This window comes from Danio rerio, chromosome 20 (assembly GCF_052040795.2).
Source record: "Danio rerio strain M-AB ecotype USA chromosome 20, GRCz13ab, whole genome shotgun sequence".
Lineage (NCBI taxonomy): Eukaryota > Metazoa > Chordata > Actinopteri > Cypriniformes > Danionidae > Danio > Danio rerio.
This window is the reverse complement of record NC_141040.1, coordinates 1,232,351-1,252,288: the sequence shown is the minus strand read 5'-3', so window position 1 is coordinate 1,252,288 and position 19,938 is coordinate 1,232,351. Positions and strand designations below refer to the sequence as shown.

General features: G+C 37.6%; 2 protein-coding genes across 4 annotated transcripts in view; both read left to right on the top strand.

The window, feature by feature from the left end:
- Positions 1–19,938, top strand: part of lats1 (large tumor suppressor kinase 1) — a 777,671-nt gene that overhangs the window by 73,296 nt on the left and 684,437 nt on the right. The window lies entirely within an intron of this gene.
- ube2j1 (ubiquitin-conjugating enzyme E2, J1) lies at positions 959–14,936 on the top strand. 3 transcript variants are annotated; one of them, XR_015517545.1, is made up of 8 exons: positions 959–1,198; positions 2,545–2,618; positions 4,105–4,236; positions 5,019–5,103; positions 6,498–6,603; positions 9,638–9,761; positions 10,037–11,920; positions 12,169–12,527. XR_015517545.1 is itself a non-coding variant. In NM_214767.1 (8 exon segments), coding segments are annotated over 8 exon segments (945 nt in total). In that variant the 5' UTR covers positions 987–1,167; the 3' UTR covers positions 13,168–14,936.

Here is a 19,938-nt window from a genome sequence, read left to right as displayed (position 1 = left end):
AACACGAAATAGCTTTAATGTAAAAATGTAATCTTTAATATTTGTCGGCTCTATGCACAGCTAGTGCCAATGATGAACTTCCTGTGAGATCTTTATGTGACTATTTTCAATTTCATAAGGTTCCTTTTACAGCCTTGATGTTGTAATGTAATTAAAATGCATTCAGTTCAATAGACTAAAGCATTAATTTAGTTGTTAAACCGTAAAAAGAGACGAAAGACAGTTTAAACGCAGGCACCATCATTACCCGCAGGCGAGCGCAGAAACTCCATTGAAAATACTGAGGTAAAATTAATTTCCATATTTTAAAGACATGGCAGGGGGAAATATAACTTAATGCAGTGCTTCTTGCTTGGACTGATACCCACTTTATATCCTATCTTAGCCAGGCAGTGAAGATCACTGATTTTTTTTAAAGAAATCAGATCTTATTTTGTATGGGATGACAATTAACCGGAAGCCCTGAGGCTGGCTGACTGAAAATAAAAGTCCGTGTGCATATACCCCACTAATATTTTTGGACTGATATTGAGTCTAAACCACATAGTGGAAGTATACAAAATCTAATAATGAGAAAATTTATAATAATGAACAATACATACAGCATTTATAACCATAGTTCAACATTTACTAACAATCCCATTCTTTTTAAAAAAAAATAACGTTATCCCTTCTACAAAACATTTCCGCCCCTACTCAATATTTCGTTTTAGTTAAAATATGTTTTTTATATATAATTTTTTATTGCTGTTTAGAAATATAGCAACATTTAAACATTTTACACAGGGCATACGTACAGCTAGTTGGAAGTACGTCAACCCGCATCAACATACTGAAATAAAAGTCTCAGTAACGTCCGGTTCACGGAGACTTTTAAAACATAAAATCATGACGTCAAATCTCACTGTTGTTCTTGTCAGGCGCATCAATAAAGCTTTCCGTTGTAAAATACAAGTTTACTTCCTGTTTTCATTTTTTCTTCATGTGACATCTGAGACATTTCATCTCGAAAGTGTGTAAAAACACACACACACACACCGCGCGCGCTGCCACGTCAGGGTTACAGCTCTAGATAAACACCTGGCAGAGCTCACACAACACACACTCGGCGGATAAACACACACTCACAGGAGCGCAGATCAGCCGAGCGCCGGATTATTGAGCATCATGGAGAGCAAATACAACCTGAAGAGTCCAGGTGAGTCAAACCTCTGATCTCTATCTCTCTCTCTCACACACACACACACACACTGCTGTCGCGAGCTATAAACCACACCATAACATCTGCACTCATCCATCCGTCCAGCCGGTCTTTTCACTGTGTCGAGCTAGCTAACGGTAGACTTACGTTACTAGCCGCAGTCACAGGTGTGTGTGCGTGTGTGTGTGTGTGTAATGAATATTAGTTTGTAATAAATGATTGATTGTGTGCGTGTTTGTAATTTATGTGTGTTTTTAATGTGTGTCTTTGTAGTGTGTTTGTGTGTGTGTCTTTTTATTTTGTGTGCTAGTAGTGTGTGTGTGTGTGTGTGTGTGTGTGTGTGTGTGTGTGTTTGTAGTGTATGCTTGTCATTTTGATGCATGTGTCTTTTCCGTGTGTGTGTGTGTTTGTGTCTTTTTCATGTGTGTGAGTGTGTGTGTTTGTAGTGTGTGTGTGTGTGTGTGTGTGTGTGTCTTTGTAATGTGTGTGTATGTAATGCATTTGTATGTGTAGTGTGTGTGTGTGTGTGTTTAAATGAGTGTATGTATTGAGTGAGTGTGTTTGTGTGTGTCTTTATAATGTGTGTCTGAGTGTAATGTGTGTGTGTGTGTGTGTTTAAATGAGTGCTTGTAATGATTGGGTGTGTTTGTAATGGGGTTGTGTTTAATGAATGTGTGTGTGCGTGTGTGTCTTTGTAATGTGTGTCTTTGTAATGTGTGTCTGAGTGTATATAATGTGTGTGTGTGTGTGTGTGTTTAATAAATGTGTGTGTTTGTAGTTAACTATTTATGTGCTGTAGGTAAATGGTGTGTTTCAATTCTGCCACCACCGCAAGTAAATTTCCAACCTGTGTTGAGCATTGCATTCAGATGCACTCATCCACCATTACATGGACTACAAGTTCCAGTCATGCACCACACACACACACCTGCTCAAAGTCTGAAGCTGCTCTTGTACTGATTATACCACACACACGTCTGTCTCGCCTTGACACGTTCACTCTCATGGCTGAGTCTTGTTATGCTGAATTGGGAACATCACGACGTGGTTTCCTTGCCTTCCGTGTCTGACCTTTGCTTTGTTTTGTTTGTTTTACGTTGTTTGCTGCCTGCCTTTTGACCATCCGCCTGTTATATGAGCATGACTCTGGATCTGCCTGTATACATCTGTTTGCCCTTGTGTTGATCGTTGCTTGCCTGACCATTCTCTGTTCAATAAACCCTGCTTTTGTTAAACTAGGCAAATTTTCAAATTTAGTAAACTAATAATACTGTGTGTGTGTGTGTGTGTGTGTGTGTGTGTGTGTGTGTGTGTGTGTGTGTGTGTGTGTGTGTGTGTGTTAGCTGTGAAGAGGCTGATGAAGGAGGCGGCAGAGCTTCGTGACCCCACAGAACATTATCACGCTCAGCCACTGGAGGTGAGACTTTATTATTTATAGGAATTGAATTTCTGGGAGTTTCTTCATGCGTTATCATCTGTTTTAGTGTGTAACTTTATGTGAAACGTGTGTTTTCTGTAGCGCTGTTTGTGTCTTGCTTGTTTGACGTTTTAATAACAGAAGTTACAGAATGTTTAATTCTGTAAATGTTCAGAAGAAACAATGAATATTAGACTGACAATTAGTATTATTCATTGTTGTTCGTATTATAAATGTTAAACGTTTTAAATGCATCTTGTTATTTAAATGGAGTTATTTATATTTAATTTATTAAATTGTTCATAAATTTGAATTGATCCGAATTTGAAGTCAATCAAGTTGATCAATTCTATTGAAATAATTATGATTTATCGTGTAACTATGAACTGTCAAGAACTGTTAAAATGCTAAAACATTGAATATTCGACTATGAAAATTAGTATTATTTTTTGCGATTATTATGTTTGATGTTGAATATTATAAACGTAACTAGTTGTTATGTAAATGTAAACAGTTATTAGTTATATTTAATTGACTGAATTGTTACATCAATTTTTTTATAATTATTATGATCTTTTAAAAGTTTGATGTCAATCAAAAATCTGAAGTTGATAATAAATTATATTTAATTAGGATTCATTTTGTAACTTCTATTATTAAAACGCTAAATCAGTCAACATTAAACTATAAAAATGTGTATTTGTTGTGTTATTAAATGTAAGTTTTTAATGCACAAAATGCAGTTAAAATGCAAAACAACAGTTGTAATTTATATTTTATTCATTAACTTGTTACATAAATACTTTTATCATTTTATATAATTCATTATTCAAATAGACTTTAATTATTTCAAGATATTAAAAGCATTTTATTATTTTTTAAATAGCTTGATTATTCTTCAGACTTTTGAAGTGTACTGAATCTGGCTGAACCAGAAGTTGCTGAGACTTCAGTATGTTGATGTGCTTCCAACTGAAACGGAATATTGAGTAGGGGGTGGGGCTTTCCTTTTGTGCATCATTTCCTTGTAGCAAACTAACAGTAAGAGGGGCGTGGTTAGGAACATTAATATGCAGTTGCTATAGCAACCCTCAGGTTGGCATCAACAGAAAGACAACCACTCCAAACACAGAAGCAGATGCTCAGAGTTTGATTGAAGATTACCAAAACAAACCTTTTTTTTTTTACTCAAACTTTTAACTTACACTGATTAATTATTCAATTTAAAGAGACAATATGAGCTAGCAAGATAAACATTGTACTCCTTTTGATTTCACACAGATTTCAAATAAGGTTTTTGTCATTTTGAGGAACATCCATAAACGATTTGTGAGCATTTATTGCCTATGCATGGAGAGCTTGTTTTATCTGCATGAAGATTCAGATTAGATTATTACTCTGTGTGTGATCATCCATGTTGAAGTCAAGCTTGCATGCAGTAATTGCAGTGTTATTATACTCAGTGTGACTGTCTTGTGTTGATCAGGATAACCTGTTCGAGTGGCACTTCTCCGTTCGAGGACCTCCAGACTCTGATTTCGATGGAGGAGTTTATCACGGCCGGATCGTTCTTCCTCCTGAATACCCCATGAAGCCCCCCAGCATCATACTGCTCACTGTAATTACACCGCCTTTTTCACTGCTCTATCCAACTGAGACAGTATTGCTATAATAGAAAGATAAATTAATTTTAATTATAATTTTTATGTTTTTACACCCTTTTTAATTTTTTCCTTGTTATGTTTTTAGCTTTGCTTTTAAACTGTGTAACTTTGGTCAAATGTGTTGGGTCTCCTTCCACAAGCTTCTCACAATAGTTTGCAGGAGTTTTGGCCCATTCCTCCTGACAGAATTGCTGTAACTGAGTCAGATTTGTCTTGCTCGCACAAGCTTTTTCAACTCTGCCCATGAATTTTCTATAGGATTGAGATCAGGGCTTTGTGATGGCCACTCCAAAACATTCACTCTGTAGTCCTTAAAGCACATTTGAACTAATTTGGCAGTGTGCTTAGGGTCATGGTCTGTTCAAAAGACCCATTTGTGGCCATGTTTTAATGTCCTGGCTGATGTGTTAAGATGTTGCTTCAATTGTTAAATTATTTACTAACTCATTCTGAATGATCCTAAAAACCCTCAACTACTCTTAAATGCAACTATGTTGTAAATAATGCGATACTTAATTTAGTAATGAAAAATAAATCATTTACTAAGTATGAAAATACAATTATTAAGCACATTTTAAATATGGTTATAAGTCAAGAAAAGAGCATTTGTAGCTGCAGTTATAAACTGCAGTAGAGTTAATGCTTAACGGATTATGAATTCACTATTTGCGAATGCTTAATAAATGACTTATAGTGTGTAGTTATTATAAAGTGTTACCACTTTTCTTCTCCTCAGCCCAACGGAAGGTTTGAAGTGGGGAAGAAGATCTGTCTGAGTATTTCTGGTCACCATCCGGAGACGTGGCAGCCATCTTGGAGCAGTGAGTGTCTCTTTATTTTGGGGTTGTATAATACCATCTTGAAAACTGAATAGTGTTTGTCGACCTAATGCAAGATTCATACTTTTAAAAAGACAATACTATAAGATAAATTGGCCTGTGCACTGTAAAACCCAAAACGTAAGAGTAACTCCCCAGCTAACAGGGAACGTTCCCAGAACATTCACTAACGTTCTTTAAAAGTTGTGGAAATGTTAGCACAAAAAGTTATCAATAGAACGTTTTTAGAAGGGTGTCATAACGTTGTTAACGTTCTTGTAACGTTGTAAAAAACGTTCTTAGAACAAAGTTCTTATGAAGTTATTTGTACTTCATAAACGTTGTCATAATGTTGATGCAAAACGTTTTTAGAACGTTATATTTTGGTGGAAATTTAGGTTTTTAAAATGTTGTAACAACATTATCCTAACCATAAAAAAACGTTCTATCAACATTAAGCAAACTGGACAATTTAACGTTCTTGGAACATTCCAAATAAACGTTCTTAGAACGTTATATTTTAGTGGAAATTTATGTTTTAGGAACGTTGTAACAACGTTATCCTAACCATCAAAAACGTTCTAGCAACATTAAGCAAACTGGACATTTCAACATTCTTGGAACGTTACAGATAACGTTATGAGAACGTTCTTACAACCTAAATTTGTTAGCTGGGTCAAACCATTTGGGGAAGCCGATTGCAACAAACCATTTAATTTAATAAACTAATCCTAATGAGTACTGTGAACTTAATCCATTTGAGTAAATGAAGCAATTTGAGCATAGTAAAACCCGATAAATGACGAGAACTCAAACTAACCGAGCACTGTAAAACCCAATAAGTTAAGGCAACTCAAACTGTTTGAGGAAACTGACTGCTACAAACCATTTGAGTTAAACTAATCTACATGAGTACTGTGAACTTACTCCATTTAAGTTGAAGTAATGAGGTGTTTAATTAACTCAATACCTTCAACACTGAGTTCAAAACTCTTTTCAAATGAGTAGAACTAATACATGGCTGGCAGTCAATTCAGTGGTTGGGCAAACCGCACTCCTATGTCACGTTGTGGTCAGGCTCAAAATGGGAGGGATTTGGATCCTATTATGATGTAAGGAAAATAAAAAAGAGACTTATTGTCTTTATATCATGACTGTGGACACACTATACCTACACACAGTTCTGTTCAAACTACTTCCAAAAGATCATTTGCAAAGACGCATTATATGTGCGCTTACAGTGTCTGGTGCATATGGAGAGAAGAGTGTTTCTACTGGTGGTTTGGCAAGCCCACTCACCTGTGTGAGGCACACTTAGAAATGCTCAATGTTTTTTTTTCTTTCAGTTTGTATCAGTGATCACTCTTTCAATTAAAGCTGAATGTTTTGTTTGTCAGTCCGGACTGCTTTAATAGCGATTATAGGATTCATGCCGACTAAAGGAGAAGGAGCGATCGGATCTCTGGACTACACTCCTGAGGAGAGAAAAGCTCTCGCCAAAAAGTAAGATCTTCTACCCCTTTATTTATATTCTTTTTCCTTCCATTATTCAGCAGGAATAAAGACTAAACACCATGGCAACAAAAATTTTACTTAATTGTACAAATTAGATCAAACGAATTCATACGAATTAGCCACTAAATCAAAAAGTTACGAATTGCCGTGAGATTGCGTTGGGTTTTTTTTTCACTCGTTTTTTTTTTTTCTCTCACCCATTTTTTTTCTCCACCATTCCGTCCTTTCCGGGTCTCAGTAGCATTGCTTTATTTACCAAATTAAAAAAAAGTAATAAATAAACAATTTAGCAGGCATGAAAAGAAAATAGACGGAATAATTAAAATACATATAGAAACTATACATGTATTAAAGCTTAAGCAAAGGAAATATTAGCACAAAATAAACCAATTAAATGATTAATAAACAAATAGATTGAGATATTTTTCATTTTTGTTAATTTTTTTATTTTACTTTTGAGCCTAGAAACCTGTAATCTACACTTTTAAATCATTTATTTGTTTCACAATCTCAGGACACTGTTGACCCCGTACATTCGGCTATTAAAAATGGCAAGTGGCTAGTAACGTTGGAAATCCACTAGCCACAGTGGCTGGTGATCAAAAAAAAGTTAATGTCAAGCCCTGCATATACATATTTATATATAGAGAGAGAAATATATATATATATATTAAGCGCAAGAAATACATAAGTAAATTCATTCATTCATTCAATTTCCTTTGGCTTAGTCCCTTTATAATTCAGGGGTCGCCACAGCAGAATGAACTGCCAACTTATCCAGCATATGTTTTACACAGCGGATGCCCTTCAAGCTGCAACCCAGTACTGGAAAACACCCATACACACTCATTCACACACAGACATTTTAGCTCACCCAATTCCCCTATAGCGCATGTGTTTGAACTGTGGTAGAAACCGGAGCACCTGGATGAAATCCACGCCAACACGGGGAGAACATGCAAACTCCACACACAGCTCGAATTAGCTGGGACTCGAACCAGCAACCTTCTTGCTGTGATGCGACAGTGCTAACCACCTAGCCACTGTCTCTCACCATACAATACTAGTATCCTGTAAAATGTTATGTACTCTCATTGGGGCAAAGACTAAAGCAGAGTTATTAAAGCTGTTGGTTTTGAAGCGTCTGCTGTTCAATCCTCTCCTCGTTGAACAGCACTGGGGAAATTGAATATTCACAGGAAGAGTCTTCAGCTTCATGATAAAGGCTCCTCATCTGCCCTGGAGACTGAGAGGTGCTGCTGGGACGTGTGTGGACATGCTGAGTCCTTCAGAAGAAACACGCGTGTGACTGCTGCCATCAGCGGCTCATTTCCAATCAACACGTGCTGATTAAACAGCCACCTCCAACACACGCACGCACACACACACACACACACACACACACACACACACACACACACACACACACACACACACACACACACACACACACACACACACACACGCACATACCAGGACATGAAAACTAGAGGAGCAGGTCTGTGGGATCAACTCTAGAATCATCAGCCTGCTGTTCTGCTTGTGGATTTGTTATTTAACATGTTTTTGGGCTTTTCTATTCCCTCATTGTGCACTTATTTACGGCACATAAAGCTGCGGTTAGGGCTACACGGTGGCGCAGTGGACAGCACTGTTAATTTCCTACTGTAAATACATCCAAATTATTTAAAAATTAAAAATTAATTACTATCTATCTATCTATCTATCTATCTATCTATCTATCTATCTATCTATCTATCTCTATTTATCTGTCTGTCTGTTTGTCCGTCATCCTTCTGTCTATCCATCTATCTATCTTTCTGTCTGTCCGTCTGTCTGTCCATCTATCCATTCATCCATCCATCTGTCCATTCGTTCGTCCATCCATCCATCCATCCGTCTATCTAGCTATCCATCTATCCATCCATCCATCTGTCTGTCTATTTATCTGTCAATCTGTCTGTCCATCCGTCCATCTGTCCATCTGTCTATCTTTCTGTCAATCTATCTGTCAGTCTGTCTGTCCATCCATCTGTCAATCTGTCTGTCCATCCATCCATTCATCTGTCAATCTGTCTGTCCATTCATCCATCCATCCGTCTATCTATCTGTCAATCTGTCTGTCCATCAGTCTCCATCCATCCCTCCATCCGTCCACTAATCTGTCTATCTGTCAATCTATCTGTCAATCTGTTTGTCAGTCTGTCTGTCCATCCATCCATCTGTCAATCTGTCTGTCCCTCCATCCATCCATCCATCTGTCCGTCCCTCTGTCTGTCTATCTATCTGTCAATCTGTCTGTCCGTCCATCCATCCGTCCGTCCATTTGTAAATCTGTCTGTCCATCCGTCTATCCATCCATCCGTCCATCTGTCTATCTATCTATCTGTCAGTCTGTCTGTCCATCCATTCATTCGTCTATCTATCTGTCAATCTGTCTGTCCATCCATCTATCCTTCCATCCATCCATTTGTCCTTTTGTCCATCTGTCCATCTGTCTATCTATCAATCTGTCTGTCCATCCATCCATTCATCTGTCAATCTGTCTGTCCATTCATCCATCAATCCATCCATCCATCCGTCTATCTATCTGTCAATCTGCCTGTCCATCAGTCTCCATCCATCCGTCCGTCCGTCCATTAATCTGTCTATCTATCTGTCAATCTATCTGTTTGTAAATCTGTCTGTCCATCCATCCATCCGTCCGTCCCTCCGTCTGTCTATCTATCTGTCAATCTGTCTGTCCATCCATCCATCCGTCCGTCCATTTGTCAATCTGTCTGTCCATCCATCCGTCCATCCGTCCGTCCCTCCGTCTGTCTATCTGTCTGTCCATCCATCCATCCGTCCGTCCATTTGTCAATCTGTCTGTCCATCCATCTATCCATTCCATCCGTCCGTCCGTCTGTCCATCTATCTGTCAATCTGGCTATCCATCTATCCATCCATCTATCCGTGTATCCATCCGTCCGTCCATGTGGGTTTAATTGGCTGTGTGTATGTGTGTGTGTGTGTTGGGCAGGTCTCAGGATTTCTGCTGTGAGGCGTGCAGCAGCTGTATGCGCTCGGCTCTGCTTCCTCTCTCTCCTGACAGTGACCTTCGACCCGCTGACCCTCAGAGACTGGCACAGCAGATCAACTTCAAGGTGCGGTCACACCAACAGAACACACACATTTCACAAACTCACAACTCAGAGAGACGCTGGAGATTTGCAAGAGAACATTTTCATTTAAATGTTGTTTTTTCCACTATTTGAAAAGCTTGCCACCAGCCATTACAAGATGTTTTTGGTATAAAATATATACCAAATCTATATTTGGTAGTGGTGACCTACTTATTTAGGCCAGTATACGCATTTTATTGGTAATTCACATGTGTGTTGCAGTGTTTCTGATTGGTGAAGCATGTGTTTGTTCACAGGCTGAATCCAGCTCCTCCGCTGCAGACAGTAGCAGCTCCTCATCAGCAGCAGCCGAAGTGTTTTCCAACACCAGCGAGAGCTCTGAGACTGCAGACCAAGATACAGAGGACACGTCTGCAGCTGAGCAGGTACAGCTGAACCACAAACACTTCTCATTCTGATCTTACACCTCATTACTTCCACAGGCATCACATGCTGAAGTCATGAACAGACTATCACACAGAATCTTCACCTGCTGAAATTCACAGGTTGACTTTATTAGTTACATGGTTGGTTGTAAAATTCCAAGGTATGTTATTCCCAGATAACAACCACTGAATAACACCCCGTCAGTGAATACGTTCACATCCATACACTTACATTCACATTCATGTGTGTCTGATTGTCTGTCACACTGTGGTTTTTAACTGTTTGGGACTGTTTGGTGAATAAATAATGTAAGTTAGCGTATGTAAGTGTTAGTATGAGGTGACATTGTAAAAAAAACGTTAATGTTTTTAGGCAGAAGTGACAAACTGCAAGCTTTGGATGATCTTCTAAATGCAAATTTGGACACGGTTTCAGAGCACACTAGCTTATAGATATTAACAGACTGATACTAATGTCTAAAAATAGTTAGTTTCATTTTCTTTGAATAAACAAATTGAAGTCCAGATGAAACTGATTTATAAAATTTGCCTAGAAATCTTCTTAAAAGCGAGTGTACAGCATAATAAATGTCACTTTATTTGTTAATGATTATGGCCCATGTGATGATTTAAAGTGGCGCAGATTTTTTTATAATGCACATCTCCGCCCCTGTTTTTTGCGTACATCATATTTATAATTGAGACCCCATGTGTAAACAGCCCCTAACATTCTAGATGCGATCCTGTATAGTTTATGCTCCATTCAGCCAGTTTAGTGTCTGTCTGCTTTGTGTTTTTGACTGTTTGTCTCCATCTTGTGTCTGAATAATGCGCAGGTTAGTGTATTCTCCATCAGTTGTTTTAGTTTCTGTTGTGTTTTTGACTGTTTGTCTCCATCTAGTGTCTGAATAATCCGCAGGTTAGTGTATACTCCATCAGCTGTTTTAGTTTCTGTTGTGTTTTTGTCTGATTGTCTCCATCTAGTGTCTGAATAATGCGCAGGTTAGTGTATACTCCATCAGCTGTTTTAGTTTCTGTTGTGTTTTTGTCTGTTTGTCTCCATCTAGTGTCTGAATAATGCGCAGGTTAGTGTATACTCCATCAGCTGTTTCAGTTTCTGTTGTGTTTTTGACTGTTTGTCTCCATCTTGTGTCTGAATAATGCGCAGGTTAGTGTATACTCCATCAGCTGTTTTAGTTTCTGTTGTGTTTTTGTCTGTTTGTCTCCATCTAGTGTCTGAATAATGCGCAGGTTAGTGTATACTCCATCAGCTGTTTTAGTTTCTGTTGTGTTTTTGACTGTTTGTCTCCATCTAGTGTCTGAATAATGTGCAGGTTAGTGTATACTCCATCAGCTGTTTTAGTTTCTGTTGTGTTTTTGTCTGTTTGTCTCCATCTAGTGTCTGAATAATGTGCAGGTTAGTGTATACTCCATCAGCTGTTTTAGTGTCTGTTGTGTTTTTGACTGTTTGTCTCCATCTAGTGTCTGAATAATGCACAGGTTAGTGTATACTCCATCAGCTGTTTTAGTTTCTGTTGTGTTTTTGACTGTTTGTCTCCATCTAGTGTCTGAATAATGCACAGGTTAGTGTATACTCCATCAGCTGTTTTAGTTTCTGTTGTGTTTTTGACTGTTTGTCTCCATCTAGTGTCTGAATAATGCGCAGGTTAGTGTATACTCCATCAGCTGTTTTAGTTTCTGTTGTGTTTTTGACTGTTTGTCTCCATCTAGTGTCTGAATAATGTGCAGGTTAGTGTATACTCCATCAGCTGTTTTAGTGTCTGTTGTGTTTTTGACTGTTTGTCTCCATCTAGTGTCTGAATAATGCACAGGTTAGTGTATACTCCATCAGCTGTTTTAGTTTCTGTTGTGTTTTTGTCTGTTTGTCTCCATCTAGTGTCTGAATAATGTGCAGGTTAGTGTATACTCCATCAGCTGTTTTAGTGTCTGTTGTGTTTTTGACTGTTTGTCTCCATCTAGTGTCTGAATAATGCACAGGTTAGTGTATACTCCATCAGCTGTTTTAGTTTCTGTTGTGTTTTTGACTGTTTGTCTCCATCTAGTGTCTGAATAATGCACAGGTTAGTGTATACTCCATCAGCTGTTTTAGTTTCTGTTGTGTTTTTGACTGTTTGTCTCCATCTAGTGTCTGAATAATGCGCAGGTTAGTGTATACTCCATCAGCTGTTTAGTGTCTGTCAGCTCTTTGTTTTTGACTGTTTGGTGCCTTCTTTTATTGTCTGCACGGAGGTTCTGGACAGAAATTCATATTTGACACTGACATACAACATATATTTACATTCTATAAAGCCCATAAAACACTTTAACCCAACTCATCCCAAATAGAGAGGGTTTATTATATATAAAAAAAAAAAAAACAATCCTGTACATACCTGATAATACATATTCCAGCTAAAGGACTTGATAAAGGATTCAGCTAAAGGATTTGTCACCACTTATGGAATAAATGACCTTTTGAACTCTTTCTTGTCACTAGTTTGCGCAGCCTCCGCCCTAAAGGAAGGGTCTCAAAGTGAAAATGGAGGAGTCGAGTCTGATCAGAATACACAGCATGTGCCTTTTTCTTCAAGAACTGTGAAAACAGTTTATTTATTACACTTGGTTTCCGCTCCAGTTTTTTGTCTACGCCATGTTTATAAATGAGACCCCTGTTGTGTAGTGTGGAAGTGATGGTGTGTCCTGCACTGATCTCCGCTCTCTGTCGTCTTCTGCTTTAGACCGAATCCTCATCTGTGGCTCCTCAGACATCAGCCGAGGATCCATCAGTTTCAGCAGCTCCCAGTCCTCGTCAGCGCCGCTCCCAGAACCAGTCCCCTAGATCCCCCGTGTTCCCGGCGTCCCCTGCACCCCCGCACCTCCCTCAAGACAGCAGTCGCACCGGCTCGGCCATCCTCATCGTGCTGCTCACGCTGGCTCTGGCCGCGCTCATCTTCCGCAGGATCTATTTAGCGCACGAGTACAAGTTTGACTACGAGCTGTGAACTCTTTCCCAAGCGGCGTTCGCTCTGGCACCAGAACGGGACGCCTGTTTCCTACATTCAACTCTTCATAAATGTTTTCACCAATCAAAAGGGGTGAATATTAGTACGCTAGGTAACATGTCAGGTCTTGATTTCACCCCGAAAACGTACCAAATTTACAAAATGATAGTTTTTTATTTTAATATTTTGTTTTGGTCCCACTTTCTATTAAGTGGCCTTAACTAATATGTACTTGCACTGAAGTGATTCATTTATTACATTATACCTGTGTAAATATGTGTTTTTACTTTGTACTCATGCTTGATTAAATACCTGAATGGGATAATATCTGGGTCACTTTATTTTGATGGTCAGTTTGTTAAATTTAAGCTACATGCCGACTAATTCTCATCAGATTATAAGTAGACACAAGACACGTACCTGCAAAGTTTCCTATTAGTCTGTTGAAGGAGCAGTATCAGCAGATATTAAGCAGACAGTCTACTAATACTCAAATGGACCATCAAAATAAAGTGTTACCAACATCTTTATTTAATTTCTTTAAGTGCACTATTGAGGATCCGGAACACCTTTAACCTCTCCATACAACCAAACCTGTCCCTAACCCGACCCGTATCCCACCCTAAGAGTACCACAACATGAATAATACGTTATTAATGCAGTAAGTACATTGTATTTATATTTTGATGCAAGTACAGAGTAGTTAAGGCTGCCTAATATAAAGTGGGACCTTTTTTTTGTTGTTGTTGCTCTGTTAAAACTGACAGAGCTATCACTGTCTGGTGAGGTCACAGTTGAACTGTTTTAACTGTAAAGTATTTATGCATTGTGGGATGACAAAAACTGCCTTTTAAATTGAAGATTTTATTGTTTAAAACAGCTGGGGAGATCGATAACTCTAATCAGACTCTCTGGTATTTAAAGGTGTGTTCATAAGCTCTTATGCATACGTGAAGAGTCATTCACGCAGTTGTCGCCAATTTAAACGGTGACATTGTTTGAGATGTCTTTGTTACGACACCTTGATATCACCAATACTTGTCATAAACCTGTCATAAACATGATTGTCATTATAACCGTAATGAATGCCAACTTCAGTGATACTAATTGAATTTGTCATTAAAATTAACTATTAACACTGACAGAGTATTGATTTTTAACGACAATCTTCAGTTATTAGAGTTATATTAATTGTATTCTACTAAATAAAGTGATCAGATAAAGATTAATGATGCAGTTAAAATTGGTTTGTGATAATCATGTTTATGTCAGGTTTATGACATTATATTGTCTTGGTTAAATCAAGCTGTCATAACAAAGGTATCTCAATCAATGTCAACTTGGCATTTTAAACACAACTGAGCGAATGTCACTCAGTAACAGTTGTCATAAACATGCATAAAATCTCATTAATATTCCTGATTTGTCGAGTCATGATTATTAACGCATCATGACGGTCTTATGAACACCCTTTTCAAGTAAAGTGATATCAATCCTTCTCAAGTATCTGGGTAATATTCCTGTTTTCATCATGCAGACTATCATTAACACAATTACATTTCAATGTGGGGTGTAACATGAGCGAGACATGCGGTTTCCTTGCAGATCCTGTGCTATATTGCAGATTATTATATAGTGTTTGAGTCTGCTGTTTATCACATTATAGTGTGTGGAAATGTACAGGTTTGATCTTAAACTGAAACTAGTCCTAACCTGAGAACATGCATACTGCTTCTGATATCGCCCAAATAAATATTTATATATGCTAATAATGTAGGCAAGGTTGTAATGTATTGCTTTTAAATGGGTTTAACATGGTCGTACTGAACCTCACCTATATAATAACTACCATTGTTTTTCTTTTTTTAACCCAATCTATCATACAACTTTAGATGTTAATACTGCAATACAGTATATTTATTAAAGGTTTAGGCAAAAGCTGTTCCTCTATGTAGGAAACAACTTTAAAATTGTTCATTTTACTTTTTATAAAGGGTCAGTTCACCCAAATATTTACAGTGTGTGAGCATTAACCTGATGAGACTTTGAGTTTCTTGTGTCTGTTGAACACAAAGGAAAAAAGCTGGACAATAACAGCCCTTAGCTGTGTGTCCATCCACCTAACTGTAAGGTGAAGTGATGCTGACAACAGTGAGTGAGGATCCAAACGCTGGCTTTATTATACAGAGATGCTCTGGCAAGCAACAGTCAACGCCGGAGCAAACAGATGTTCAGTTGAAGTCAGAATTATTCACCCCCCTTTAGATTAATTTTTTTCCTATTTTTTTTATATTTCTCAAATAATGTTTGACAGATTCAGGAAATGTTCACAGTATGTCTGATAATATTTTTTTCTTCTGGAGAAAGTCTTACTTGTTTTATTTCGGCTAGAATAAAAGCAGTTTTTAATTTTTTAAACACCATTTTAAAGACAAAATTATTAGCCCCTTTGAGCTTTATATTTTTCCCGATAGTCTACAGAACAAACCATCGTTATACAATAACTTGCCTAATTACCCTAACCTGCCTAATTAACCTAATTAGCCTAGTGAAGCCTTTAAATGTCACTTTAAGCTGTTTAGAAGTGTCTTGAAGAATATCTAGTCTAATATTTTTACTGTCATCATGGTAAAGTTAAAATAAATCAGTTATGAGATGTAAGTTATTAAAACTATCATGATTAGAAATGTGTTGAGGAAATCTGCTCTCTGTCAAACGGAAATTAGGGGAATAAATAACAGCGGGTCTAGTAATTCTAACTTCAACTGCTGTATGTGTAATTCCCCTATAAGACAATGATTTTTATCTGAAGAGACTTTTAAAGGAAATATCTTGTAAATCCTTCAAATTTTTATCCAAAGTAAACCTTAAAAACTGTTAAACTATAGTTTTTATCTTAGATATTTATTGCGGTTGATGTCTTTTATTGCTATATATTTATATTATTATTACAAATAAGTGATGTTAATAAAATGTTGTAAAGTTAATCTGGTTTTGCCATAAAATCGCCAGAGAAGCTGATATAGCAATCAATTCAAAACTCTCTCTTATAGGATTATGCCCCAAAGAAATGATTAATGGAAAGGTTAAGATGCACATACATTTTAAAAATGCAGAAAGTATGACCGAGTAGGACAAACTTTTTACTCAATACAAAAAAATGTGCATGATCTAATGGAAACTCATTTACCGTATAAATTCCAGCATGCGCATTAAACAGTGATGTGATTTTGTGATAAGAGGTCATATGATGATTTCAATGTGTGTGATGGGACAACGCAATCTCACGGCAATTCGTAACTTTTTGATTTAGTGGCTAATTCGTATGAATTCGTACGATCTAATACATACAATTTAGTACGGTTTGCTCATCACCCAATGACGGTTGGGGTTAGGGGTGAGGTTAGATGTCACGCCTCCTTTTTAAAATCACACATTTTTGAACGATTGAACTATTACGAACTAGCCACTAAACTGACAAAACGTAAATTACTTGCATTTCCTCGTGAGATCAGGCTGGATGGGATGCATTAATTGAGTTTGCATCATTTCCAGCACATTGTGAAACATTTGAACTGTTGTTCTGCTCATTTCTAAGAGGCCTCGGCCATCAGTCGGTCATCACAGTGCTTCAGTATTAGTATTATTATTCATTATTCCTTCCAGAACTGTCTTGAGCATCTGTCTGAGCTCCCAAAACACCTCAAAAAGCACCGCATTGCATTCATTGCATTTCATCTTCATCTTTTGAGGTGCAACTCACCACAGTGGCTTCTCCAAACACGCTAAACTACATTTCTCTGGCTGATATTTGCTCCAGTTTTTAGGCGATGTCCATTTTGTTCACTTTACCTCACTGGATGGTAACGCTGCTTTATTCGCTAATGTTTTATGCGATATTCCAGTTTTGCGCATACATTTAGCTTATATTTTTGCATGTAAACACATTGGCTTCCATATTTTTGGTTCCTAGCCTACTCTGCATGTCAATGGCTGCAGAATATCTGAGAGGGGTCTGGATGCAGACCTGATGCAGTGCAATCTGAGCTGCATCCAATGCTTTTTAATGCGCTCACCTAACCCTACCCGTCACAGTGACGTCACTCACTCCATTGAGTGCATTGTGTCTGACATTGCATCGCTGAGTGATGCAATCTCAGCTTGCATCATAAAGGCTGCATCCAGATACTATTGGAATATCTTGTTTTGTGTTCAACAGAAGAAGGAAACTCATAAATGTGAGTAAATGATGAGGAAATGTTCATTTTTGGGTGAACCGTCCCTTTAAGCAGCAGCCAGTAATTTTCTCAAGCTTGATATTAAATTGGACGGTGGTGCAATAAATGTTCATGATGTGAAACGTTGTGATTTAATGATCTCATAACTTTGTTTTCTGTTACTGATCTATCTCATCCGACTTTCACAAACCCAACAGCCTCGCATTGAAGGAGGGACCGGATAAAACTCGAGACCAAAATAACCAACACAGGCTCATTGTGAAATGTACCCCTGTATACGATTCTGATGATCTCAAATTATGTAACGTATGTCTGCATTTAATCTTTAAAACAAACTCTAGGGGGCGGTAGGACGACGTTCGTTTTCGAGCTTACCAGCTGAACACGTACATGTGTATAGACGGCTTTTCTGCTGTTACCAGTTTGTCTAGTAGCTCGTCACGTACATCAGAGGATTTGAGAGGCAGAGAGGAGTTGACCACAATGACAGGGTTTGAGTCTGATAAAGAAGTAAATAACAGGGTGAGAATGTGGTAAAATCTGAAAATCAGGCGGCCACGAGGGCTTTTCTCTTTCTGGATTGCTTTTGAAAACACTGACGGTTGGGTTTAGGAAAGGGGGTGGGCGCTGGTCAATGGGTGCTTTTTAGATGAGGGGGGTAGAGGGTCGTTATCGTTTGGTCCAGCCTGATCTCACGAAGAAACATAAGTATTTTTAGTTTTGTCAGTTTAGTGGCTAATTCATACGAGGTTAGTCGTACGAAAGTTTACAATTTTAAAATGGCGTGGCACCCCACCCCTAACCCCAACCGTCATTGGGTGATGAGCAAATGATACTAAATTGTGCAAATTAGATCATATGAATTCATACGAATTAGCCACTAAATCAAAAAGTTACGAATTGGCATGAGATTGGGTTGGTCGGTCAGTCTCTAGTCAATTTACTTGTGATCAGCAGGTGTGAATTGCACTCGCGAGAGAAATTTGAGATCTCTCAAAAGTCCACACAGCGGCCTCTGGTGGATTCGAACTCCTGGCACATATTTGGCACTCTCCAGAAATGTATGTAGGGGTACGTAATCAGAATGAGCCTGTGTTGAAAAAACCAATGCTATCTCACGCCATTCGTTTTTGATTTAGTGGCTAATTCGTATGCTAATCGTAATTTGTATGATTTAATAGGATCTCATTCTTACATTTTAGTGCGATTTGCTAATCCCCCAATGACTGTTGGGTTTACGGCGGAGTTTAGTGACGCCTAAAAATGTGAAAATCATACAAACTCGTAGGAATTAACTACTAAACTGACAGTACATAAAATAGCTACGTTTACTTGAGCTGAAATAACTACGGTTTGGCCAGTAACCAGTAAAAATGGCCATAGAGCCATCCTAGAACTGTGGTGGAACGAAAACCTGAATATTTTTTAAATATTTCTGTCATGTTTCTGTATTCACCCAACACAATCGCATGGCAATACGTAACTTTTTGATTTAGTGGCTATTTAGTATGAATTCGTACAATCTATTTTGTACAATTTAGTAGGATTTGCTCATCACCCAATGACAGTTGGGGTTAGGGGTGGGGTTGGCTGGCTGGCACGCCTCCTTTTTACGACTGAACTCGTACGAATTAGCCACTAAACTGACAAAACATAAAATGCTTACGTTTCCTCGTGAGATCAGGCTGATTCACCCCATATAATATGTGCATAATAGTTTGGCTTTCGTTATAAATTATGTAAAATTGTGCAAAATCATATGTGTATATATAGCATGAACATGATTTAAGGCTTTGACATCGGGGCTTTGTGATTGATGTCTGTTAAGGATGATCATTAAAGCATTAATTAATCAGAAATTCAGATTCAGTTGCACTTTTATATGTTTGTATTTCCAGATTTGTCATTATCCATTTTTGCATAATGTTATCAGTGTTCCCTGAGGTGTCATTGTGCATTTTTTGATGCATTAATTATAATCAATATATAAATCAACAGATTATGTAATGCAGCACTTGTAATGTAGCCTATTAAATATATTTAGGTATTGTTGATAACAAAAATAAACTACTTCAATGTGTATTACCAGTAACCCAATGGAAAATGGAATTTATGACCTTGTTTATAATTTAATATAAAACAAAGAGATAAACATTTCATGAGGCAGTGGTGTGTTAATTTTAAAACTGCGGAAGATATGGGGAAAGGCTAAAAATATATATTTTTAAAATTGACACAGAAAATGTTATTAACTATTTTCAATTCCCGATTGATGTTTAGAAGAGCAAATTTTTATTGTATTTTCTTTATTTGTTATTCTAGATAATGTCTTATTTTCTTGTAGTGTGACTAGAATAAAAAAAATAAATAATAATAATTAAAATTAACATACCCAATCGGCTACAGAAGAAATCACTGTTGTCCAAAGACTTTCCATAATAAAGCTAATTTGCCTGATTTACCTAAAGCCTTTAAGTGTCATTTTAAGCTGAATACTATCTGGCAAAATATCTAATAAAGTGTTATGTACTGC